Source organism: Tiliqua scincoides, chromosome 3, assembly GCF_035046505.1.
Source record: "Tiliqua scincoides isolate rTilSci1 chromosome 3, rTilSci1.hap2, whole genome shotgun sequence".
NCBI lineage: Eukaryota > Metazoa > Chordata > Lepidosauria > Squamata > Scincidae > Tiliqua > Tiliqua scincoides.
The window spans coordinates 195,912,833-195,939,022 of record NC_089823.1 but is presented as its reverse complement, the minus strand read 5'-3'; the positions used below and the strand labels follow the sequence as shown (position 1 = coordinate 195,939,022).

General features: G+C 45.3%; 1 protein-coding gene and 1 long non-coding RNA gene across 2 annotated transcripts in view; one reads left to right on the top strand and one right to left on the bottom strand.

Moving 5' to 3' along the window:
• DGKG (diacylglycerol kinase gamma) overlaps positions 1-26,190 on the top strand; it is a 107,820-nt gene that overhangs the window by 3,647 nt on the left and 77,983 nt on the right. The window contains exons 3-6 of the mRNA XM_066618899.1: positions 5,910-5,930; positions 9,952-10,117; positions 13,620-13,682; positions 15,688-15,939. Of these exons, the coding sequence (XP_066474996.1) occupies positions 5,910-5,930; positions 9,952-10,117; positions 13,620-13,682; positions 15,688-15,939 (502 nt within the window). The remainder of the gene's footprint in view (positions 1-5,909; positions 5,931-9,951; positions 10,118-13,619; positions 13,683-15,687; positions 15,940-26,190) is intronic.
• LOC136646041 (uncharacterized) lies at positions 4-2,899 on the bottom strand. The gene is made up of 2 exons (XR_010794191.1): positions 2,796-2,899; positions 4-654 (listed from the first exon to the last, which is right to left on the bottom strand). It is a non-coding gene; the product is annotated as an uncharacterized lncRNA (long non-coding RNA).

The window sequence follows — 26,190 nt, the reverse complement described above, 5'->3', positions numbered from 1 at the left end:
CAATCAAATGATACCATTTATTAGGATCAAGCAAGGTCACAATGCAGTAGGTGAGCACTCGAGTGATGCAGAACTCTTCCTCAGGCTGAATGATACAAAAATATTTCTAAAAGGTAAAAAATATTTATCATAAAATAGGGGTTTCTGAGGACATTGCTAAGCCTTTATCTGCAAATGATCTCAAAGCAGCAACAAAGAAAAATGTTGTAGATGTGCAGTCTGGTCCTAGGCATGTTTACTCAGATGTAAGTTCCACTGAAGTTGGTGAAATTTATCCTATAGTAAATGTGTTTAGGACTGCACTGTTAATTAGGTTGGCATCTTGCCACAACTTCAACTCCCAACTGTCTTTCAGACAAAATTCAAGGTATCAGTTTAGTGCTGGTGATAGGCAGAGCTTGCTCATCTATGAGGCTGACTGGGGCAGTAACCTCAGATAGCGGAGACACCTGCCATCAGCTTCTGCCACTACTGGGACAATAGAATGTTAGGGATCTTGGAGGTAATCTAATCTAGCCCTCTTCTTAGTGCAGGCAACAGCTTCAGCATCCCTGACAGGTGGACATCCAGTCTCTGCTTGAAAACCTCCAAGGAAGAAGAAGCCAGAAGTGTATGAGGCAGAGTGTTGCAGTGCTGGAACAGTTGTTCTGTACTCTGGAAGAGAAGCATAGAGAGGACAAAAGGTGGCAGGGCAGACATTCTAGCCCACCACTCTCCTCTCCCCCACACTTCCATTCAGTTCCCTTCTTCTCAAATTCAGAGAGCAGAAGGAGTGTGAGGGACAACGGTTGGTGCATCACTGAGCAAGGGGGTGCCTTTTGGGGCACCATCTCGGATGCTGGAAGGTCTTAGGCTGACCTGGTTATGGGAGTAGAAAGAATTAATCTGGTGAACAGGAGTTATATTTGTCTTTTTTTTTTAAAAAAAAAGAATTTTAAAATTGTACATTACATTAAATCTCCTGTTGATGACCTATTAGATCCCTTCCAACTCTATGATTCTGTGACTGACTCTTAAGTCTTCAGGATGGAACATCTGATATAAAAATACATTGCTATAAAGTCATCCAAGCAAAATACATGTCATTTGCAATAGTTTAGGATTCGTCCTTTCTCACTCGCTTGTTTCCCAAAATTCATAGTGTATTGGAGAAAGAACAATCTCAGATCTCTTGACACCTGAGGGCCCAATCCTATCAAATTTTCCAGGGCCAGTGCAGCTATGCCAAGGGGTGTGTGTGCTGCATCCTTTGGTGGGGAGGCAGTCACAGAGGCCTCCTCAATGTCAGGGAACATTTGTTCCCTTACCTCTGGGCTGCATTGCGGCTGCGCCGATGCTGGAAAGTTGGATAGAATTGGGCCCTGAGGTGGCATGCTAAATGTTGCCCTCTGACTTGATGATGTGCCCTCTGTTTCTCCAATGCTCTAACTCAGCAGCCTCTACTCCTGCACATTTTCTCTTTCTCTCTGTCCCCCTTTTCTTTTCCAATCCAGGGAGTGGAAAGAGAAAAAGGAACAGTGGAGGCAGGTAAGCAGGCAGAGTTGAGCTGCCTGAGACAACTGCTTCAGTTGGCCTCATGGTTGGACCAGCCCCAGCCCAGATGTAAATACTAGCTGAATGTTTAGAATTTAAAATTGCCTATATTATCATGAGTTTGTACAAAACACAGACCCTTCTTTTGTTGTTTATGGAAAGTTAGCTGCATGAATATACTATAGCTGCACATGCATGTTATGTTTTCTAATTTAAAATTGGAACTCTCAAATAAAAGCTCTCAAAACAAAAATAATGCAATCATTATATGTATATAAAGATAACTTTGTGCATTGTCACTGGATTCAAATGGGTAACACTGGTTCTTTTCTCTGTTGTTTTACCCCTTAAATGCACAGAAACAAAAAGTTAAACAGGATTTTTTTCATTCTTCATTACATCCCTTACACTAACTTGTTACGCTTCAGAATCTGACAGGAGGAGGTGGGGGCAATGAATGCCCTGTATTTTTATATGCAGCAGAAAAGGTTAAGAAATGTAGGAAGACGCTGTCCTTTAACTCTCCCTGTTCTGAAGGACACTAGACCCAAGGAAGGGGGGACATACCATCACTATTACAGGAAAGGAGATTATTAAGGACAGTAAAGAGCCTTGTTCCGAGGTAAGAGAAGGAAAGTGCCGCAGAGCTATTCAGTGACACAAAAGGGGCTCCAGAACTGCAGCATATCAAATGAAATGCAAAATGGGCTTAAAGAATTTGTAAGGAAATTCTTGACACATGGAGTAATTACTGGGACAAGCCAACAAAAGAAACCTCGGAAACTGCCACTGCATGCCCTGCTCAGAAGAGTACATGTTAGGCACTTCGGAGGGAAGAGGACAAATGTGATGTTGTGGGTGGCTCTAAGTGGGCTGCATTGCTTTCCATCAAGAGCATATGCTGCGGTTTGCGTCCCACAGCAGGAGATATTACTGTGATTATTTCTATTGCACAAAGCGACTGAGGTAAATTCATTACTTCCCGCTCAGAGAAATTACAACATTTGCCATTGGCTTTAATGACTAATTGCCTTTAAAATCTCTTTGAAGAACAGATTTGCTTTCCAGCAGAGGATGCGGAGGAAGCTGACCATGAAGGAGTGAATTTTGAAGGGGGGGGAGTTATTTTTCCTGCAGTCTCATTGTGCCACTTAATTATCATTTGTTTAGTGTCCCTCCCAGGACTTTATCCCTGCAGTAATGACTTACCAAGGGAGCCAATAACCCGCTGCTAAAATTATACCATTGCATTCTCTTCCTACCTCTCTCAGGAAAAGCCGAAGTGGGATTGTTATTTCCCATTCTTTGAGGGGATATCCCGTCCTTGCTGGCAGGAAGGTCAAGGATACCCTTCAGACAGCAGCTCACCTCTAGCAATAGCAACATGGGTTGTGACGCTGAGCAAAAATCAAGGATATTACGTACAGACTGCAGAGCGAGTGCTGCTTTCCCTTGCCTTCCCTCTTCTAATGACACACATACAGCCTCTGCATAAAATCTGGAGTATCTCTTCTTGTTTGCTTTTCTTCTCATGCTCCAAGTGGTCTGTCCATTTTGTTTTTCTTTTCATGTGCCCTGTATATTTATCTGCTCAAAAGTGTGTTTGGCAGTAAGCATTTTAAAAATGATTTTATAGTGAGATTTTTTTTTTACCTTTTAAAAATAGCTCTGAGAAAGTAGAAGTGGTTTCATGACTGATTCAAGGGCCAGCTCATCAGTATCATGCACAGCCCTGCTCTAAAAAGTGGGGCAGGGGGAGTAGCTTTGTGACTGATACACGTGTCAGCCAATCATCGTTGTGTAAATGTGAATTCTGATGAAAACCAGAACAGGTTCCTCCTGGGCTTGATGTGGGCTCCAAAAGCATAGACAGTGCTTCCACAGTAGTGACAATGATAAAATTATGTACATCCATACGAACTCCCCTGACAGCCCAATCCTATCCGTATAATGCAAGGTCTGCTAATGTACCTTGCTGGAGTGATAGCCTCTCTGCTGACCGATGCAAGAACCAGAAGGCCATGTGCTGCCAGCAGAAGTCCCTGCAGACCAACTGCTGGGAGGATTCTGCCAGCAGTGGGGGCGTTTTGGGGACAAACTGGAGTCAGATAGTGACTGATCTCATCAGCGCTGGCATCTTCCATATCCATGCTCCTGGCAGACTCCTCAGATCTGTGCCAGTAAAAGAGCTGGCGTAGATCTGAGGAGTCCCTTAGGCATAGCGGATTGTCTGGAGACCGACATAAAGGTCAGTGTTTTTCTTGACTTCCCCTTCCTGGCTGCCCTGTCCCCAGTTGGCCCACAGGATGCAGCGGACACCCTGCATCCTGTGTGCTGGCTCAGGATAGGATTGGGCAGTAAATCACATAACTTGAAGTTCACTTATAGCACAAGTGTTTCAATTGCATATTGTAGTACTTGGAACATGTTCTGATGTTGGGATGGTTTGTTTACAACAACCGACAAGGCAAAACGCATCCAAGCATTCTTTTGCTTAACCTTAAGAAAGCTAGGTGTGATGATGTCATAAAGTCATCTGACTGGGTGTGGGGAAACCACCTGGTCTCTTCACCTCACTGCTTTACCTTGATAGGTGGTCTTGGCTGTCCAATATCAGGGCACATGCCAATCCCAGCAGGAGGATTGGCTAGAAGAAACCCAGAGGTGATGAGAGCAAAACCACGTAGAACCTGTCTGGGCTGCCATGTGGCCCTTCTGTTATGGTCCTGAGTTCAAAAAGAACAAGGCTATTGCAGGCAGGGACTCTGAGACTTTTCAGATGCTGAGGCATCACAGAGGCCTCTGGGACGTTGAAAAGGTCCAAAAATAACAAACAATGGGCCACAAAAAATAGGGGAAAGAACAGGCAATTCATCTCACCATGGCATGCAGGGAGGAGAGGATTAATTCTTTTCTCTTGCACAGTTTTCCCATCAAAACCCACACACAAGCAGTTGCTATCTGGCCCTGAGGTGGCTGTTTGTTGGAAATAGTTGCTTTGGGGTAAATAGCTTGAGGGACAGCTGCAGCCTCATTGCAGAGTGGGCTTTTCAGTGGGAAAACAGCACAAATTGAAAGGGGTCCATCTCTTTCTATCTCAGGCCTGCAGATCTGGATTGGACCTGCACATGGCTGGTATTTTAAATTAAAAAATAAATCTCAGCCTAGATCAGTGCTGCTCAAACTTTCAAGCACTGTGCGCCCGGAATGCACTCCCTGTCTGGACCACATCTGAGCATTCTGTGCAGCCACCATGCAATGTCCTCCCTGTTGCATCGTCCGCCCGGCATCCCAGAATGCTGTGCAACAGGACATCCAGGCAGAAGTGACTGCCCAGAGTGTCCCTGTCCTCCAAATGGGGAGGACATTGCATGGTGGCCATGAGGAACCAAAAGGTCCACTCACCGGGCAGACAGATCCGTGTGGATGCCAAATCTGGCCCTTGGACTGAGGTTTGCCCTCCCCTGATCTAGACCATGATGTGTTTTTAAATATACTATTGGGCCTTTACACCAATAAACACTTCTTCTGCTAGCAGCAACTGCCAAAAAACAGCAGTAAAAAGGTTACTCCTTCTTCTCTGCACCACACCACCCCCCAAGCTGGATACAGTGCATGTCTTTTCAGCACAGTTGCACCAGTGGGGAAGGAAGGATAGGATTGGGCTGCTAGACTAGGCCTTAGATCAAAGGAAGCAGAGCGAGATCAGGGAGTCTGTGTCATCATTCCACTGAGACAAGTTGCTCAGGTTGCTCCTCTGGCTCGGAGACAAGTGTTTTATCCAGTTCAAAGGTCGGTTTGGGTCCGTTGACAACATTTAACCTGGCAATACACAGTAGAGTGTGCCCTTGCTCCATGACCTTGCTCCACTTCGCCTGGTTTGCTGAAGTGAATGCCAGGAGGTGAGCCATTGGAGACGGCTGCTGGAAGACCTCTCCCGAGAATCTTGCATGTTGTGGCATAGCTCCATATACCCTAACCCGAGTTCCTTGGAGGAAGGGCAAGATGCCAGTATGATAAATAAACTTCGTAACTCATTTAATCCTTTGAACAGTGAGTTCTTTCTTGCAAAATCTCTATCTATCAGCTGTAAACTAGGTGGAAAGCCAACACATCAGCGAGCATGCTTGTCCTGAAGTCTACCCCCTAACATGCAAGCTTTTCCAGCTACCGGGAAATTTTGACATGGTGATAGTTTAAAAACACTGACGACCCCCCCCCCCCCGGTTGCATTCTGAGTTGGTACAGTCATATCATATGCTGTCCTGAATGACAGAATTGACTCTGTCCACAAGAGTGGCTATTTCTGTTCCTTTGCTGCTCAGCACTTCTTCATTGAATGTTGCTTTGTCTTTTTCTGCTCTTCCTTTCCTCAGAAACAAGACACTCTGAACCAAGTAAGATTTGTTTTCCATACTCTGATTATCACATGTGGTGTTTATGTGTTGCTTTGCATGTCTGCTGCTACCTAAACCCAAGGATCCAGAAATCATGTATCCCAGCGGCACACAGTTTCAGTTCATGCTCACTGAGAAAGCAGGACAACCTCTCTATTCATAGGGAGTCAGCAGCCAGAGGGTCGAATCAACAGTGACGTTTTATGACTGTTGCCTCTTGAATTGTGAATTGGTCTCCCTGTTTCAGCACCCTTAGCCATGCAGAGATCACTGCCCATCATCACAGACAGGTCATAGCTGGTGGAAATCATATGGCTATGAGATGAAGTTAAAGGTACCTTTTTCACACATCAGGCTTACATCAGCTTTTACTTAAACTGGCTTGTGACATAAATATAAAACCTACTTTGGCTGTAGTGTGCATTCCATTTTTGCTCCCTGTTCTTTTTAAATCACATATTAACAAAATTCACAGAGTAGCAGAAGATAGATTCAAATGTAGTATTTTGTATTTCACAGGCCATTTGGATGGGGCAAAGAGTCAGCATGTAACCTGTTACCTCTTTTCATTCTCCTCCTCTCCCACACCCCCATACAGACCAGTAACCTAGGGCGCAATCCTAACCCCTTATGTCAGTGCTTTCCAGCACTGACATAAGGGCAATGCAGCTCTGAGGTAAGGGAACAAATATTCCCTTACTTTGAGGAGGCCTCCGTGAGTGACACCCAACTGCAAGATGCAGCATATGTCCCATTGGCACCGCTATGTCAGTGCTGGAAAGCACTGACATAAGGGCTTAGGATTGCACCCTCAGTTGATAAAATGACTAGAGGGTGGAGCAATGAAACCATCACCACAATCCACAGCTGCAAGATGACATGCATATCTAGTCTTTTCCCCCAACTGATTAAAACATTGCTGACACAAGTGACAATGAAAAGGAAGGGGGGAGTCCCAAATGAACATTCAGACCCCAGGCCTCTCAGAGTCTTAAAAGGGCTTACTGTCTCATATGAAAACTTCCCAACAGAACATGAAGTATCTATCAGGAATGAAGAGCCAACAGGATTTTTCAAGGTGAGATAAGGTTCAAAACATTAGCCCACTCATTTGGGGGCTAACATGCATGATCTCACAGCAATCAGCATACCTATACAGAAATACCTTCCATAACACAGGGGATATGTTACCAGAAAGTTGAGCACTGTAAGAAACAGCACTATAGGAAACAAAGCAGGAAACTGGCGTGGATTGGTCCTGTGCTACCCAGAATGCACTGCTCCCATGGGCTATAATAGTAATCAATCATGCCAGGACAAAGAGCACTGTGATGAATTAGTACTAAAAGAAGAAGCATTATGGGGGTATTACTGTCTGGACAGCTTTTGATCTGGACTGCAACTGTACTAGTAAGCTGGTATGCTAATTGCTCTGAGCTTTGTGTGAAATTTTGCAGATGGTAGAATATGCTGGCAGGATTGGGGATTCCTGCTTGTAGACTGCAAATTACCCTGCAGAGTTAGAAGAAAGGCAGTTTTGCAACATCTCTAGGATGCCCCTTTGATCCCACACTGGATTCCCAGCACACTGCTTTGATGATGTGGTATCACAAAGTTGTGAACTTAACCTCCTCCTGATAAGGTGGGCATGTCAGCCGACTGCTTCAGGGCCCAAAGCAGTCTGAGAGAGCAGCCTAGATCAGGGCCAGGAGTTTGTGTTCTCTGAACGGTAAGAAGAATAGTGCACAATGGAGAGCAGATGTGAGGCATTGGTGTCCTACGCAGAGGGTCATGCTGCTACTCAGCCCAGCAACCAAACTCAGCCAGAGCTGTTTAACCAATGCCTCCAAGGAGACCCCACATGAACTCCCCCAAGTTGCTTGCCACAGCTTGTGCTGAGCATTTTGTCCTTTACTATGATCTACGTTCTTGGAGAACTTTGGCAGTATCTCCTACTCAAGCACTGTTGCAGCTGCCTGCATATGCATACAGTTCAGTGTGTGTTACTGCTACCAGTGTGTCTGATGCGTGTCACTGTGTTTTGTGGCAAACATATGTGGAGCACGTACTCCTGCTGTGGAACCCTGCTTTAGTCTGAGGGAAAGATAAATTTCTGGTTGCTTTCATATTTGTCCTGTACGTATGCTTTTGAGAAGTTCCAGTGCATACTTATTGATGTATGCATTCCAGGTTGCCACTGTGATGTAAGAAGCATCAGAGGAAGCTTAGTGTATTCTGCTGTACGCAATTGGTGTCTGTCGTGTGTTTTCACCCTGATCCATTTGAGTCTGTTTTGCACTGGGCTAGATATGCTTCTGTATAGTTCTGCTGCACAGTCCATGACCATTTCTCAGGAATTATTTGGTTATAAATTCGTCTTCATATCTTTTCCCTTAACACTTGAAACCTGAACTGCTGCAATGGTGGAATGCACACTGCAAGTTGGCCTCAAATGTGTATCTATCACCAAAAACTCATTTTGTATTATCTGCTTTACCATGGGTCCAAAGCCCATCATCAATGCCCCCTCATCCACAGTGATCTGACTGTCATTAAATGTAATTGTGCACAGTTGGCCTAGGACAGGGGTCTCCAAACCCCAGCCCCAGGTGAGATGTGGCCCACAGCAAGCCTCTGTCTGGCCCATGACCAGTCCCTGGTCCCCTGAGGGCCTCTGGCACAGTTGACCAAACAAGCTGTACTTGTGAGGTGGGGGAATGAGGGTCCATTTAAGTGTATGTTTTATTTCTGTAGTATGTGTTGGTGCTTGAAGGAATCCTGGAAATTTGAGCCTATTCATTCATTTATTCATTCATCTAAGTTTCAGTTTTAAATTTTATATTTAAAATTTTTTTTCCCAGCTCTCAGCACTGTGCCAGATATTTGATGTTGTCCTTTAGCCCAAAAGTTTAGAGACCACTGCCCTAGGAGAATCCCTCTGCAACCCCCACTCCTCAGGGATGATGGAATATTCATTGTGAGGGAGAGCACTGCTATCAGTTGTTTTTCCTGGGGGTGGGGGGTGCCGAGCCATTCAAATCCTGCCCACAAGCCCAAAAAGCTACGATCTTTCCTATAGCCATTGGTTATTTGCATTGTCAATTTATTTAAATATATGCACATTTTAAATTAGTTAACACTGAGGCTGTGGTCAAAAAAACAAAAAAACCACAAAGGAACCCAGAGGTAAACATTCAGGTCAGCTGAATTTAAAAGTACTCAAGAGATATTCTTCCTCTCTGCCCTCAGGTAAGTGAACCATTGGCCATATTTAGCCTTTTAATCACATGTTTCTGAAATTCTGACATTCTCCCTTGTCTGTCTATTGGGGATCCACATGGTTTCTGTGACACACTTGTTGGTACCTGTTCAGAATTTGAATATCACGCATAGCAATGGTTTGAAAATTTTGTGACTAATTCCAGTCATTAGGAATGACTGTGAGGAATGGCTGTATTGTTGCACAGAGAGCCCGTTTTTGAAAAATGAAAATATGATTGCTGAACCACAGATGTGACAAGAAACATATCGTCTGCTTCGGAGGGGTATTTTAATGCATTTCTGCCCAAACCACAGGTGTACACACTTGATCCCTGTTGCGTATATGCAATGTTGAGCAGAAATAGCTTAAAATAGCAACCACACAGGGACCCAATCTATATCAGCACTGTGTTATGTCATCCATGCTGTTTTCCCACTGAAAATCAACCTCTCAAACGCCCAGAGATGCCATTGCGGCAAATGGCAGCTTTAGGCGCCCATCACAGTTTTGGTGACAAATTTTCATTAGTGAAACAGTGTGGAGGGAAAAAGATAAAAGTCCCCTACTTCTGCAGCACAATCCTGATCTTGGTTAAGCTCCACACAACTGCTGTTTTAAAGTTTAAAAAACTGGGCAATGATGTGCTTAATGTTACACCAACTTGGCCTTGAGCTGAAGGTGAGTACTGTCTGTGGCGTTAGGATTTCTCATGGGATTTTTTTTTTTTTTTTGCCTTCCTGCCTGCCTTCCTCCCCACAGCCCATTGACTATGAGGGGTTCCAGCTCTTTATGAGGACTTATCTGGAAGTGGATATTCCTGAGGAGCTTTGCCAACACCTCTTCATGTCCTTCAAACGAAAAGTCTGCCAATCTTCTCCAGAGAGCCGGCGGCAAAGTTCCAGTGTTCCGCAACTCAGCAATCTTGGTGAGCGGCATCCATTCTCCGGAGGCAAAGCTCTGTCTGCTTCCTACCTCATTAGCCATCACCTAGTGATTCAGTGCTTCACTTGAAAGCTTTAATTCAGTTGTGCATGTTCAGTTTCATAAAAACTAGAAATAAAACCAGAATATTTTAAAGCTTCTCTTTGGCAGATCTGTTTTTAGAGAGGAGTGGAGAAGTTGTTGTTGTTTTTAACAACAAGCAAGATGTCAGAAGGTTTTGAAATATCCAGTCTTAAAGATGGCATATTCTGAAGTTGTACATCCTCTTGTCCATGCCTGACCAATGTCCAGTTGATCTGAGCTAGGAATGTTTTATATCTGGCACTCACATGCTTCGTGAATAGGTCCCATAGGATTGTCCTGCAGGAGCACAGCTGTGTAAACACCTCTTGCAATGAAATATGCTCACTAACAGAAGGGCAGCCCAATCCTATGCATGTTTCGTTGGAAGCCAGCTCTACTGTGTTAGATGGACCCTACACACAGGTAAGCATGAATGAGCTTGCAGCCTGAGTGATTAGGAAAGTTAGGAACAATGCTGTATATTGGCTGTGGAAAGAGTAGAGAGGCTCAACCATAGAGTGACTCAACCATAAGTACAAAAGAGTTGTTTTCTTTGATTCTGTTTCCAATAAAAGCCACCTGATGCCCCTGGAAACTCCCAAGGTTGACATGAAAGGGATGGCCATTCTTTGCTGTTTGTTCCCAGCACTTGGGAATCAGGAGCATAGACATGTACTGCCTTGGTTCAATGTTCCTAGGGCACAATCCTAATTAAGCCGGATCCTAACCCCCGTTAACAAGCAGTGCAGAGCAGCTGTAAGCCTGCTGAAGTGGCGCAAGTCCAAGTAGACCCATAGGGGTTGCAGTGGCTTACCTGGGGGTAAGGGAAAGAGTTTCCTCCTATCTCTGGCTGAGCCACTTTGTCGCCCTATCTCGGACTGGATACAGCGCAAGCCTTCTGGCCTGCCTGTTCCAGCACAAGATAGCATTGCACTGCTAGTGATTTAAAGCATGAACGGAAAAGAAAGAGAGACACTCAAGAAGTGAGGTGATACATATCTTTGTCAAGCTTTCTACTTTTAGTGACATCCCTGAAGGTTACAGAGGATTCTGGGGCATCTTCTAATAGAGGACAGTGTATGCCCAGTTCACATGGATGTTCTGGCCAGGTCCATGGAGCCTCATTGTTATCACACATGACCTGAAAACATGTCCAACACTTTCTTTAGCTTCACACTGCAGGAGGAAAACAGCAGCAATGGGCAAATTATCTTTCAAGGAATAGTGTCCACTACTACTGACCTCCTCACTGAGGAACCCCTAATAAACTTCTGGAGAATACCAGGAATCACTGGAACATACCTTGAAATCTAGGTAGTCAGGGTGGCACAAGAATAAGGCAAATGTTGCAGCTTGCATTGGGTGGTGAGCTTTAGGGAGCAGCATAAAGAGTTGAGGTGTTTTTCAACCCAAGTCTATTGCTGCCTCCTTGAAGCTCACTCACTGTTCCAGTCTGCTGAGTGGAAAGTAAATTGGAAAGCAGAGAACTTGTCTCTTACCCCTTTACTTTTCTCCTCCTTTTCTCAGTCCCTTTAAACAGAACAGGAAGTGCAGGACATGTGTCCCCAGCATTCCCAACACATTCCACACTTCCTGTTTTGTTTAAGGAATTGTGCAAAAATGGAGCTTGGTAAAGGGTAGAAGGCAGTCTTGCTGCCTTTCCCCTGATGGGACAGGAGACATGCAGTGGAGGCAGCAATGGGCAAGGAATCTCCTTCAGCTGCCCTTAAGGATAGTAGAACAATATCTGAATCCTTTATCGGCATAACACATACAAGACAAGAAAAGTAATGAGTGATAACCTAAATTTATTCTGAGATTACGGATTTCTATCCCACCTTTCTACTTCCTCAGAGGCCCACAGATGCTTCTTCCCACCATTGTCCTCACAAGGCACTCTTACCTATTTCATTTTGCGTGTGCAGGATTCTTTTTCAAAGAAATGTATCAACAACTTTATGATCTGAAATCTGATACAGGCTGCACTAGCAGAATTCTCTGTTCACATACTGAGCTTCAACCCACCTCACTGACTGCATGATTCTGCTCATCCAAAGATCTCTTGCTGGCTTCAGCAGCAGATGGAGAACCACTTTAGTGGATGCTGTGCAAGAAGAGGGAGTGGACAGATGGAAGGGACAAGATGGTGTCTTTTTCACACCATTAATCTCTTAATGGCCCTTTTCAATGCATTCAATGCAATCTCAAAACACCATGACTGAGTTTTACAATGAAACATATGACTGTATATATTCATACTTAACAGTCTTTGTGATGTGGGTAGTTTGTGCTGGGCAACTGCATGGGGTCTGGTGTAGCAGCAAGTTTTTCACAGGCTATGTGACTGCACGGCAACCCTTCCATGCCCTAGGATAGGGCAACTTGCACCATAGCACTTTGAGAAAATTGACCAGGTACTGTCGGTTAGTCATTCTAACTTAGGGCTGCTTCACAGGTTACAACACATTCTATAATTTCTATTTCTACACATTCTATTCTACACATTTCTACACATTCTATTTCAAGAGCTTTCTAATGGTGTAATAAATGTGGAGTTGTGAGCTAAACCATTAGGGAACCACTCACTACATTGTACCCCTGAATTCACCCTAGATCTACAGTTGGATTCAGTTTGCATTTCCTATTATCAGGGCCTCTGGGGCTGGAACTAGGAACCTCTCACTCCCTGGATTAGAAAAGGAAAAGGGGAGCCATGAAGAGCATTGCAGATGCTTCGGTCCACCACTCTCCTCTCCTCCACAACGCCTTTGTCCTCTTCTTTTTTCAATCCAGGGAGTAGGCAGAGGGGGAGAGGGAGCAGGGGAGAGGGTGGAAAGAAGTGGGCTCCCCCACCAGTCTGCTGCCTGAGATGACCACCTCAATCATCCTCATGGATGGAATGGCCCTCTCTTGGCCACTAGATGACACAATCTCAGTGATGTTCCTTCATAACTGCACTTGGAGCTCTAACTACAGAGGTTTATGCCTCAGGGCCCTCAAGATGCCAAAGGGACTGAGGGTGTGCAACTTTGGCCCCTGCCTTGAGCAGACTGTATGAGCCCTCTTGTGGCTGCCTGGCCAACCAAATAGCACCAACTACACTTCATCCTGCAACTCCCTACTGCTTCCAGTTTCTTCACATCCTCCAGGTTTAAGTTCAAGAGGAGCTATTCATGGCCTTGAACAGGTCCTGCTCTTTTCTACTTAGAGTTTGCACTTAAGATAAAGCAAAGTAGGTGTTTGCAGCTCTATGAATTCTAACCAGGTATTTTATGTCCTTTTTCAAAAAGTGAAAGGTGAACTTAAAGAACATGATGGCTGTTGAATTGCAGTAAACATTTCTTTATTTATTGCAATAAATATTTTGCAAATGTCCATTGTTAAAGTGTGTGTTTATTCTTCTGTTTCTTCCATACATTCAGAGGCCAAGACTATTGATACAGGCATCTCCATCCAGACTGAAGTTGCTTGTGCCCCTGTCACAGGTATACGCTATGAGTGCATCATATTAAAGCAAATGAAATCCCTGCTCCACATTTTTGAGAAGGCTTTGCAAGCATAAAGAGGCTAAGCTCTGTTCAGATTCTGTTCCTTGTGACATTCTGCCGTCCCCGCCCCCCGTTTTCTCTGGTACTACCCTTTCTCCGGAATCCTGCTCAGTGATATGAAGCAGCTAAGTAAACAGAGTGAACAAACAGTGCTTGGGTGCCACAGCTTTTTAAAACTCGATGTGCACTGCCAGGAAACAGTTGCTAAGCAGGGATGTCCTTCTGTCACTGCTGCATTTCTGGTATTACAGTGAGGTGGCATTGACCATCCTGGTTAGATAGATGCAGAAGATGATGGAAGAGAACATCCTTGAGTTGATTCTGGCTGCATGGTTATTGCAAAGGAGGCAGCTGGGGTTCAAACACCTTTGTGGATGTGGCAGGTCTTGTTGAAATTATGCGTAGGAGTTCGGTAGAAATGAGTACAAAAGCTCCCTAAGAGACTCTTACTCAGTATTGTGAAGAGTTTTCAGGCCCTCTGATGAAAAGAACAGTAATAGATGGAGGGACGTCATATCTCAGCAGTGGCCTGCTCTATTAAAAAGAATAGTATAAGGTAAATTCAGCATTTATGGTTAAGTTTGTCCAGTTGTATGCATGACAGCTGCACTTGCTGTCTTGCTCTCCTGTCCACAGAGGATACACATATGTTGCATAGCCAATTATTTTAGGTGGGCACATTAAAATAGAAATAGACCCTTAAACTTTGCTTCCTAAGTTGATTGCTTGCAGCCAAGTTAGTCTAGTGGTAAGCAAGTAAAGTAGATTGAGAATAGAAAACTGGCATTCTAATCTTATGGAGGACTTATGGCAGCAGATCTCCCAATCCACTGCCATAAATTCTCTTATAGTTTTGTAAACAGTATACTGCTGTGGAGCCACCAGCACAGCCCTGGCTCCCAAAGGCCCCACCAATGCAAGTAATGTAAAGGGAGGTTCAGGGGAGGTTTGAAGCAGGAATCAGGCTGAGAAGGGGGTGATTCAGGGAGTGATTCAGGGATAGCAGGGAGTAGATCTTGGCAGCAGCAGCACTATCCCCATTTTCCTGGTCTGACATACCCCCTGCCTCTCCTCATATGTTAGCAAAATAACTGCCATAGGTCTGAGGCGACCCTGAGGCATAGGTTACCCCTGTTACCTAGGGGTAAAATATACTTACCCCTCCCTGGTCATCTGGTTGCCCTCCCCCCCCACCACCATTGGATGCGGCTTGCTCTCTAGCAGTGCAGCCGCATCACATAGGGATAGGACTGTAGCCCTGCTCTGGTTTATCTGAGCTGTGCCACATACAGAGATTCCACTGGCGGGGGGTGGGGGGTGGGTGCAGACCAGAATCATAGTGGCAGTTTTGCTGGCTGTTTCTCTACCATCCTTAGTCCTGTATATGGTATAGCAAAGTAGATAATTAGTAGAGAACATCTGAGGCCAGGAGAAAAAAAAAACAAAACCACAGCATTCCAAAAAGTAGAAAGGAGATCTCACAGGAGATATGGAGAGAGCCCTGGAAAAAAAGAACTCCTCTCTGGAACATTTCATGTGAGCTATGGATGAATTCTCTCTCCTTGATTCTCTTGAAGTTATGCTTACACAGCTATTTCTGCCTCTGGTTTAAGACTGAGTGAGATGCAATTACACCACCAGTTAATTGGCCATAGAGATGAACTTGGGAGCTCCTCTTATGTGAAGAGGAGTGTAAGATCAGCAACTCGGAGAATAAACAAGACTTGAAAGAATGAGTAAAGAACAGGCCTGCCTTATTAGGGACTGTGCTGGCAAAGGAGGTGCAAGAAACAGTTGTCCCTCTGTCCAGCACACCCAACAATAATGCTTGCCCAAAATGGGACCAGTCCTCCCAAACTCCTAACTGGCATGCATAAAAGAACCAATCTCATTAAAGATTGTGTGATTTCATGTTTCTAATGTACCTGTGTTTGAATTACAGGGATCAATGGGAAAACTCTCCTAAGTGCCATGGGACGGCACACACCTGAATCCAAAAGCTCCCAGGGAAACCTGGCAGAGCAGCAATCAGCATCTCTAAGTCCTACTCCAACTGCCAACACCAATGCCCTTGGGAATGCCTCACCAAGCTGGTCCCGGTCATCATCACAGAAATCTGCTGGTACCCCTTCTGCTCACAACTCCTCAGGGTCCTCCAAGATCTCAGGTTCTCTGCTTAGCCCACAGTCCCCAGGTGAGTTTCCCTGTTTGTCCTTCTCTTCCTCGTGTGATGCCACCATTTTCCAGCCTTACCCAGGTGCAGCTGGGAATCCAAATTCACAGGCCAAAGCCATGCCTTAAAGTTCTCTTTCTGTTTTGTTATTTGTGGTGAAAGTCAGTCAGTGGCGTCTAGTAAGGAAACCTGAAGTGGAAATTACAGCTGAGCAGATGGACTTTTGTCACTGTGAGAATGTGGGAAGCAAAGGGCAACAAGAGGGATTTCAAAAACCAATTCACTCCTAGGTCAATAAAATATGTTATTTTCAACATCCTGTCTCCACAGGCCTAGCCACATCTATCTCCGGCACAGTGGTAGTCAGGCACTCCTGGGAGTTTCCTCTGAGACACTGGGAAGCATTTTGCTGTTGTCTTTGCAAACAGAGGACTATATTTGCAACAAGCTAATTTATCTGTGGCACTGACTCCAGCTGCCTCAGCTCAGCTGTGAAGCTTTGGTTCTATTTCAAGCATAGTGGATTCTGCAGCATCTTAGCCCCTTTGTTTGCATTTGGGGGGGAAAGACCTGTTTTCCTGCTGAGATCCTGTCAGCCAATATCTATATTCCATGGCAACAGGAGCCTGGGTGACTCATTGCTTCCAGAGCACTACTTATGCCAGGGAAGGGTGAATGGAAGAGGACGCACCATGCAAATCTTCTCAAGCCATAAAGGCCAGAGCTTACCACAAATGTGCCTGTTTGCAGTAGCCGCCAGGATTTGTCTGTGAGCCAGTTTCTTCATTGCTGCCCTCCAGCCAATGTTCTGTTTGGTGTTGCTTTGTTTTCCAAGACCACATCTTCCTTCATGGGCTCTTTGTAAGGTTGGTTCGTACATTACATGCTGTGGCAGACTTGCTGGTCTGCCTGCTTCCATGAATGAGAATTTCCGGTTTTGAAACATCTGGTGATCATCTCAGTTGAAAAGAGAGGTTCTGCAGATGCCTTCTTCTACATGTGTGCACACATATTCCTAAATGTACATATCTGCCATATTAAGTTTGTATGAACTGATCTCTAGTTATGAGTGCTAATTGTGAAATATGGTACAGTTAATATATGAACAAAGGAAGGTGTTTAATATGGAGTCGGGCAACTGAACTCTTGAACTCAATATTATCTACATTGACTGCCAGTAGTTCTCTAGGAGACAGGAAGATTTTGCAGCCCTGTGCAAAGCAGGGGCTCTACTATTCAGGCACAGCCCCTCTCCAAATAGATGTGACATGTTCAAGTATATGAAAAAAAATTTCCCATCTCATCAACTTTGCTAATGGAGAGATGCAAGGAACAGATGCAGGGAAGGAAGAAGCAAAGGGAGTGGGATTGATGCGAATAAATGTGGTTATCCATACTTAAGGTCCAATTCTATCCAACTTCCCAGTGCTGATTCAGCTGTGCCAACAAGGCATGCCCTGCATCCTGTGGTGGTGGGGCAGTCACGGAGGCCTCCTCAAGGTAAAGGAACACATTGTGGCTGCATTGGTGCAGGGTTGGATAGGGTTAGGTCCTTCAGCTTTATTGTGGTTGAGAATGAAGACTGAGTGGTTAAGCAAGGGTTTCATTGAAAAGGCAGGGCTGGGGGAAAAAGAAGCATGGTACCACAGAGATGTTCTGTGAGGGGCCTCCAAATTCAGTGGATTTGAAAGGGAAGAGGGGGACAAAATAGAAGTATGGAGGAGAGAAGAGCAGTAGGCTAGAGTGACAGAGGAGCATAAGCTGGCCCATCACCAAGTTTGGGGGTGACTTTTGGCATGGCATCTCAGGTGCTAGAAGGTCTTGGGCGGTCCCTGAGGAGGCCAAATGATGATAGGGAAGCAGTGTCAGGGGAGAAAGGCAGAAAGAAATAGTGGGGTAAGGCCAAGGATTTTGTGCTCGTTGTAGGAGAAGCCAGTGAAGGGAGTTGAAGAGGCATGTCATATAATCATATAGGCAGGTCATATAGTCACATAGTCATTATGTACCAGTAAGAACAGTTGCTATTCAGTAGGGGAGATTTCAGCACAATATCAGGAAGAAATTCTTGATGGTAAGAGCAGTTCAACAATAGTACCAATTACATAAGGAAGTGGTGGGCACCTTTGCTGTAAGGTCCTGACAAGTACCTTTGGAAGATGCTGTACAGCAGCATTTCTCAAAGTGTGCTTCTAGGAGCCCTAGAGCTCCCGGAGACTCCTCCAGGGACTCCACAAGCACACCATAACTGCCTGCCATCTGCTTCCTGCTTGGTTTGCTCATCTCTCCCTCCTGCCTCCCCTGTTGGGCCTCCTTCCTCATTCCCCTCCTGGCCCTTTGCCAGTATTTAGCACTGGGCTTGGTGCTGTGCTCCTCTTGGCATGCGCTGGTGCTCTGGAACCCCTCCCCTCGAGACTCAATGAATGTGCCAGAAGGACTCCCCAAGATTCTTTTTAGGAGTGAAAAACCAAAAGTTTGAGAACCACTGCTCTAAACAGAATTTTCCTGCTTCAGGCAGAAGGGTGGACAAAATGGTCTTGAAGGCCCCTTCCATCTCCATATGCTATTGACAGAATTGGATAAGAAAATTTTAATACTGTTCTGATATACTAGCCCTTTTTGATTAGATAAAAATTTGTGAGTTTTGTGCAATACCACAGGATCTCAGTGGTGGAATTGAGAGTAAAAGACATCTTAAGGAGGCATATTTTGCTGTTAATGGTAATATAATATGCAGCTAAAGGTTCAGCTAACTCAATTACTACTGACCTCCCAATGCATTTACCTACTGATGACCGTTCACTCATTCCAAGGGTGCTCCCAGCCCCCAAAGGCCCCTTGTCAACGGAACAAGGCCCTAGGGCAGATCCTCCTGCATTGGTGGCTAAAGATCTGATAATGGAATTACAGCTGGAGGGGGATGACATTGTGGAGGGTGCCATCAGCGCCCTTAAGGAACTCACAAGACCAGAACAACTAAATATTATCAGATCCCTGGACAGGGTTAAAGCAGAACTTCTCAATTATAATACGGAAACTTTGAGCTATGAAATCCATCCTCTGACCCTTCCAGTGCCAGCATCTGCTCTTCAATCTGCTTCAGAAGTAGCTACTGAGGCAATTCCTGTCCCTTATTCCGGGGATTTTACACCATCTCCTGTGACCAACTTAGCCCTGAGTACCTGCATGTCTCATTATCCTTCTGGTGCTGAGTGTCCATCAGGAAGCAAAGACTGACTAATTAATGCTTCTCCAGTCCCTGCTACTTCTTCCCAACTAAGAATTCTTTCCTGGAACATTGCGGGGTGGAAGAATAAGAAAAATGACAGCAGTTTCTTAAGCTATCTCAGAACGTTTGATATTATTCTGTTGCAGGAGACATGGGTTTTGGACCATCTGTACATCCCTGGCTACAAGGCTTTTGCAGTACCTGCAACTAAACCCACCTCTAATGGTCGTCCTTCGGTGGGTTTAGCCAGCCTTGTACTGAAGCGGTTTAAGTCATGCCCTTTAGACATCCTTCCAGGTTGTTGTAAGATACAAGCACTGAGGGTGTCTTTTGCAGACATTGACTTAATCTGCGTCAACACCTATATTCCTCCTTTGCTTAACAGCTTACAAAGGACCCAGCTCTGGAATGATCTATTGACTTGTATGAATGAGCTTAAAAGGGCCCACCCCCATGCTGAAATTCTTTTGCTGGGTGATTTAAATTCGAGGGTGGGGAACTCAGCGGAAATCTTCCGCAGAGCCTGGGATGTGGATGATGACAGCTCCCTCCCCCCCATTTGTGCACTAAGCAGGTGGTCCAAAGATGCACACTATAATGCCAACGGTATGGCCCTTGCTAAGTTTTCCATTACCACTAACATGATTTGGCTTAACGGTCTAAAAGAATTCCCCAATGCTGATGAATTTACTTTTGTATCCTCTCGTGGCGCCAGCGTTGTGGATTACATTTTGGTATCCACTAAAATGAAGCATCATGTGAAGGATTTTACCATTGGGGACGTAACCTATAGTGACCGTTTACCTTTAATCTTGGTCCTTGACCTCCATTCTGGGAGTGTTCCATCACAAGCTGAGGTAGAGCCAAATCTAGAGTGTAGGTATAAAATTGTGGCTAACAGTGCTCTTTCCTCAAACTTCCATCGTTTATGTACGGAACCAGCAAGCAGAGATTTTTTATCGGCCATTCGACAGGACTCTGATCCCTTTGTTCAAATCAAATCCTTTGAAGGTTTTATTGGATACATTTTTAAGGTCCTGAGTACCAGGCCCATGTCGGTTAAGACATGCAGTGCTTTTGACAAAAAGGATTGGTTTGACAGTGAATGTAGGGATCTTAAGATGTGTATCAGGGCTTCTTATTTAGATTTTAGAAAGTACAATGACCCCAGTTGTTTAGTTAAACACTCCATTCTCAAAAAACAACTAAGAGTTTTATTGACAGAGAAAAAGAAAAAGTTTGTTTTAACTCAATGGAACAAGCTGCATCAAGCGATTCAACACAAAAATAATAAACAATTTTGGGCAGTTGTAGCGGGTTCATGTAGATCAGAAACATACGACCCTGCTATTATCCCTTCGTCCACATGGGTCCAACACTTTACAGATCTTTTTTATGATAAGAGCAAATCCCCGGACACCTACCCAGACTTCACCTCTGTGGATCTGCCTATCTGGCCTCCTGTGACCCCTGATGAAATTAAAGAGCTAATTATGCAATTGAAGCCAGGGAAGGCCGCAGGGCCAGATGAAATACCACCCTAGCTTTTAAAAGGTGACCCAGAATGGTGGGCCCAGTTACTTGCCCACTTTTTTACAATGATCGACAGCTCTGGCCTATTACCCAATGCCTGGCTTACAGCAACAGCCGTGCCTATTCATAAAAAGGGTGACCCTACCATACCAGGAAACTTTCGGCCTGTTAGTTTGCTTTCTGTACTAGGTAAGATCTATGCTAAATATCTATGCAATAAACTCACTCTCTGGGTTACTTCGCAAGGCATCTTAGGCCTCGAGCAATCTGGCTTCTGTTGGGGCAAATCAACTTTGGATAATTGCCTGATCCTGTCTCATTTGGCCTATAAGCAGGTCAGGATATGTAAGGCTCGTCTTACATCAGGGATGTAGGGGATCAGGGGTCTCAATGCGTGGATGAGACAGTGGTGTAGGGAGGAGGGGTTTAGATTCGTTAGGCACTGGGGAACGTTTTGGGACAAGCGGGGCCTGTGCAAGAGGGACGGGCTCCATTTGAACCAGAATGGAACCAGACTGCTGGTGCATAACATTAAAAAGGTGGCAGAGCAGCTTTTAAACTGATCCCTGGGGGAAGGCCGACAGGAGCCGAGGGGCATCCGGTTCGGGACTCCTCATCCCTATGGGATGAGGATGGGGAGGTTAGAGAACAATAAGACAAAGGCAGGGTAGGAGAAGAAATTGGGAAATGTGGGGTGATGGGATGTGATAGACGGTTTGGCACAATGAGAGGATGCGGGGACAAAGGAGCAAATAAGCAGCCCATCCTGGGGCATTCCGTGTATAAATGCTTTTATGCAAATGCCCGAAGTCTACGAGCAAAGGTGGGAGAACTGGAATGTCTGGTGACAAGGGAAAATATTGACATAGTGGGCATAACAGAAACCTGGTGGAATGCGGAGAATCAGTGGGATACCGCAATCCCGGGCTATAAACTCTACAGGAGGGACAGGCAGGGGCGTGTTGGAGGTGGGGTGGCCCTTTATGTTAAGGAAGGGATAGAATCCAGCAAAGTAGAGATTGAAGGTGGGTCCGACTCCACCGTAGAATCTTTGTGGGTTAAATTACCAGGCTTGTGCAGCGATGTAATACTGGGGGCGTGCTATCGTCCTCCAGACCAGAAATCTGATGGGGACCTTGAAATGAGGAAACAGATCAGGGAGGTGACAAGGAGGGACAGGGTTGTAATCATGGGGGACTTCAATTATCCTCATATTGACTGGGTCAATTTGTGTTCTGGTCACGATAAGGAAACCGGATTTCTTGACGTGCTAAATGACTGTGGCTTAGATCAGCTAGTCACGGAGCCCACCAGAGGGCAGGTGACTCTGGATTTAATATTGTGTGGTACGCAGGACCTGGTTAGAGATGTAAACGTTACTGAGCCATTGGGGAACAGTGATCATGCTGCGATCCGTTTTGACATGCACGTTGGGGGAAGAAAACCAGGCAAATCTCTAACAAAAACCCTTGACTTCCGACGGGCGCACTTCCCTCAGATGAGGAGGCTGGTTAGAAGGAGGTTGAAAGGGAGGGTAAAAAGAGTCCAATCTCTCCAGAGTGCATGGAGGCTGCTTAAAACAACAGTAATAGAGGCCCAGCAGAGGTGTATACCGCAAAGAAAGAAGGGTTCCACTAAATCCAGGAGGGTGCCCGCATGGCTAACCAGCCAAGTTAGAGAGGCTGTGAAGGGCAAGGAAGCTTCCTTCCATAAATGGAAGTCTTGCCCTAATGAGGAGAATAAAAAGGAACATAAACTGTGGCAAAAGAAATGTAAGAAGGTGATATGGGAGGCCAAGAGAGACTATGAGGAACGCATGGCCAGCAACATTAAGGGGAATAATAAAAGCTTCTTCAAATATGTTAGAAGCAGGAAACCCGCCAGAGAAGCGGTTGGCCCTCTGGATGGTGAGGGAGGGAAAGGGGAGATAAAAGGAGACTTAGAGATGGCAGAGAAATTAAATGAGTTCTTTGCATCTGTCTTCACGGCAGAAGACCTCGGGCAGATACCGCTGCCCGAACGGCCCCTCCTAACCGAGGAGTTAAGTCAGATAGAGGTTAAAAGAGAAGATGTTTCAGACCTCATTGATAAATTAAAGCTCAATAAGTCACCGGGCCCTGATGGCATACACCCAAGGGATATTAAGGAATTGAAGAATGAAGTTGCAGATCTCTTGACTAAGGTATGCAACTTGTCCCTCAAAACGGCCACGGTACCAGAAGATTGGAGGATAGCAAATGTTACGCCTATTTTTAAAAAGGGAAAGGGGGGGGACCCGGGAAACTATAGGCCGGTCAGCCTAACATCCATACCGGGTAAGATGGTGGAATGCCTCATCAAAGATAGGATCTCAAAACACATAGACGAACAAGCCTTGCTGAGGGAGAATCAGCATGGCTTCTGTAAGGGTAAGTCTTGCCTCACAAACCTTATAGAATTCTTTGAAAAGGTCAACAGGCATGTGGATGCGGGAGAACCCGTGGACATTATATATCTGGACTTTCAGAAGGCGTTTGACACGGTCCCTCACCAAAGGCTACTGAAAAAACTCCACAATCAGGGAATTAGAGGACAGGTCCTCTCGTGGATTGAGAACTGGTTGGAGGCCAGGAAGCAGAGAGTGGGTGTCAATGGGCAATTTTCACAATGGAGAGAGGTAAAAAGCGGTGTACCCAAGGATCTGTCCTGGGACCGGTGCTTTTCAACCTCTTCATAAATGACCTGGAGACAGGGGTGAGCAGTGAAGTGGCTAAGTTTGCAGACGACACCAAACTTTTCCGAGTGGTAAAGACCAGAAGTGATTGTGAGGAGCTCCAGAAGGCTCTCTCCAGACTGGCAGAATGGGCAGCAAAATGGCAGATGCGCTTCAATGTCAGTAAGTGTAAAGTCATGCACATTGGGGCAAAAAATCAAAACTTTAGATATAGGCTGATGGGTTCTGAGCTGTCTGTGACAGATCAGGAGAGAGATCTTGGGGTGATGGTGGACAGGTCAATGAAAGTGTCGACCCAATGTGCGGCGGCAGTGAAGAAGGCCAATTCTATGCTTGGGATCATTAGGAAGGGTATTGAGAACAAAACGGCTAGTATTATAATGCCGTTGTACAAATCTATGGTAAGGCCACACCTGGAGTATTGTGTCCAGTTCTGGTCGCCGCATCTCAAAAAAGACATAGTGGAACTGGAGAAGGTGCAAAAGAGAGCGACTAAGATGATTACGGGGCTGGGGCACCTTCCTTACGAGGAAAGGCTACGGCGTTTGGGCCTCTTCAGCCTAGAAAAGAGACGCCTGAGGGGGGACATGATTGAGACATACAAAATTATGCAGGGGATGGACAGAGTGGATAGGGAGATGTTCTTTACACTCTCACATAATACCAGAACCAGGGGACATTCACTAAAATTGAGTGTTGGGCGGGTTAGGACAGACAAAAGAAAATATTTCTTTACTCAGCGTGTGGTCGGTCTGTGGAACTCCTTGCCACAGGATGTGGTGCTGGCGTCTAGCCTAGACGCCTTTAAAAGGGGATTGGACGAATTTCTGGAGGAAAAATCCATTATGGGGTACAAGCCATGATGTGTATGCGCAACCTCCTGATTTTAGAAATGGGTTAAGTCAGAATGCCAGATGTAGGGGAGGGCACCAGGATGAGGTCTCTTGTTATCTGGTGTGCTCCCTGGGGGATTTGGTGGGCCGCTGTGAGATACAGGAAGCTGGACTAGATGGGCCTATGGCCTGATCCAGTGGGGCTGTTCTTATGTTCCTTGATTTTAAAGGTGCCTTTGATTCTGTGGATAGGGAGCTTCTCTGGGCCAAGTTGGAAGACATGGGGATTGATAAAAGATAACTGCTGCTGATTAGGTCCCTCCATCTAAATACCTCGTGCAGGGTTAGATGCTCCTGGAGGGGGAATCTAACTCACTCCATCATCACTAACAAAGGGGTCAAACAGGGCTGTGTCTTGGCCCCCATGCTTTTCAATCTATTTCTAAATGATCTTGCCCCTTCCCTGAAGGAAGTAGATGGCCATTGTCCAAAGCTTGGCGCAAGCCAAGTGCCGCTACTTCTGTACGCGGATGATGCAGTACTGATATCTCGTACTAGGATTGGCCTGAAACGTCTGCTCAGTCGCGCCACAGAGTATTTTTTGACCAACAAATTGCAGATCAATTATGCTAAATCTAAGATAATGATATTTGCTAACAGATGGAAAGCTTTTAAGTGGTCTTGTAATGGCAACAAAATGGAACAGGTTAAGCATTTCAAGTACCTGGGTATCAACTTCCATTACAGACTCACTTGGGCTTTTCATCGCAAGGCAGTGCAGAACGCATCCAAATTAGCTTCCTCAGCCATTTCCCGTTTCTTTTTCACCTGCGGCAATGGTTATGTTCTGGCCGCTCTGGAGGCGTTTAAGGGAAAGGTTCTTTCCCAGGTTCTTTATGGCTCTCCTGTCTGGTATAAGGCTATTAACCAACCACTAGAATGCATCCAAGCCTCCTTTTTACGGAAGATTTTGGGCTTACCCAGGTGCGTTCCAGGTGAGGTCCTGTGTCTCGAGGTGGGGTTAATTCGACTAAGGACTACTGTATGGTTAAGACTCCTGAAATTTTGGTTTAGGATTTTATTTAACCCCACCTCTTCTGATCTAATGCATCAATTATTATCGGATCCAGTCCTGCCTATAGAGATCACTGATCTTCTAACTAAAATTAAGTCAATAGGGCTGGACACTGCAGAGTTAGGTATGATTGGTTGTGATGCAGCTTACAGAATTGTCAAAGGAAGAATTCTGGATATTGAACAACAAGAGCTGTTTAGTGCCGCCAGAACCACTTGTTCTCCACTCCATCTTCATATTCCAGTCAGTTTTGGGAAACCGGCCTCCTTCTTTTACCACCTGGTGTGCCCACAGGCCCGGAGAGCTTTCACACTGGCAAGGTGTAACGCTCTTCCATCAGCCTTGTTAACGGGCAGGTTCAGCGGTATCCCCTACTTAGAGAGGAAATGCAAGTGTGGTAGGGATTGCGTTGAGACTTTAATGCATACCTTTTTTTACTGCCCGCTACATGATGTGTCACGCAAGAAATTTCTAGGTCCATTGTTAGCTAGGATGCAGGGCTGGGAGGATTCAACCATGCTTCAGTCTCTCCTTTCCACTCCTGATCCTGAGACTCTGGATAATGTTGCTTCCTTTTTATCTGGGGTAATAGCCAGGCAGAGCCCTGGGACTCTGGGCAGCGACTGATGTTTATGCTTATGTTGTGTTGTGTTGTCTTTGTATATTCCTGTTTTGTTTTGTTCTTTCTCTGTATTTTATCCCAATAAAGGTCTTACTGAACTGAACTGTAATATGCAGCCCTTGTTCCCATACCTAGCTCTGGTGCTATGCGACAGTACACATATTTATTTTTATCTATTCTATTCTGTAGATAGTTCCATCCTGTTGCATTGTACACTCAAGATGGCTCCTAATCCTTACCAATATAAAATATCAACCAATGCATAAAATA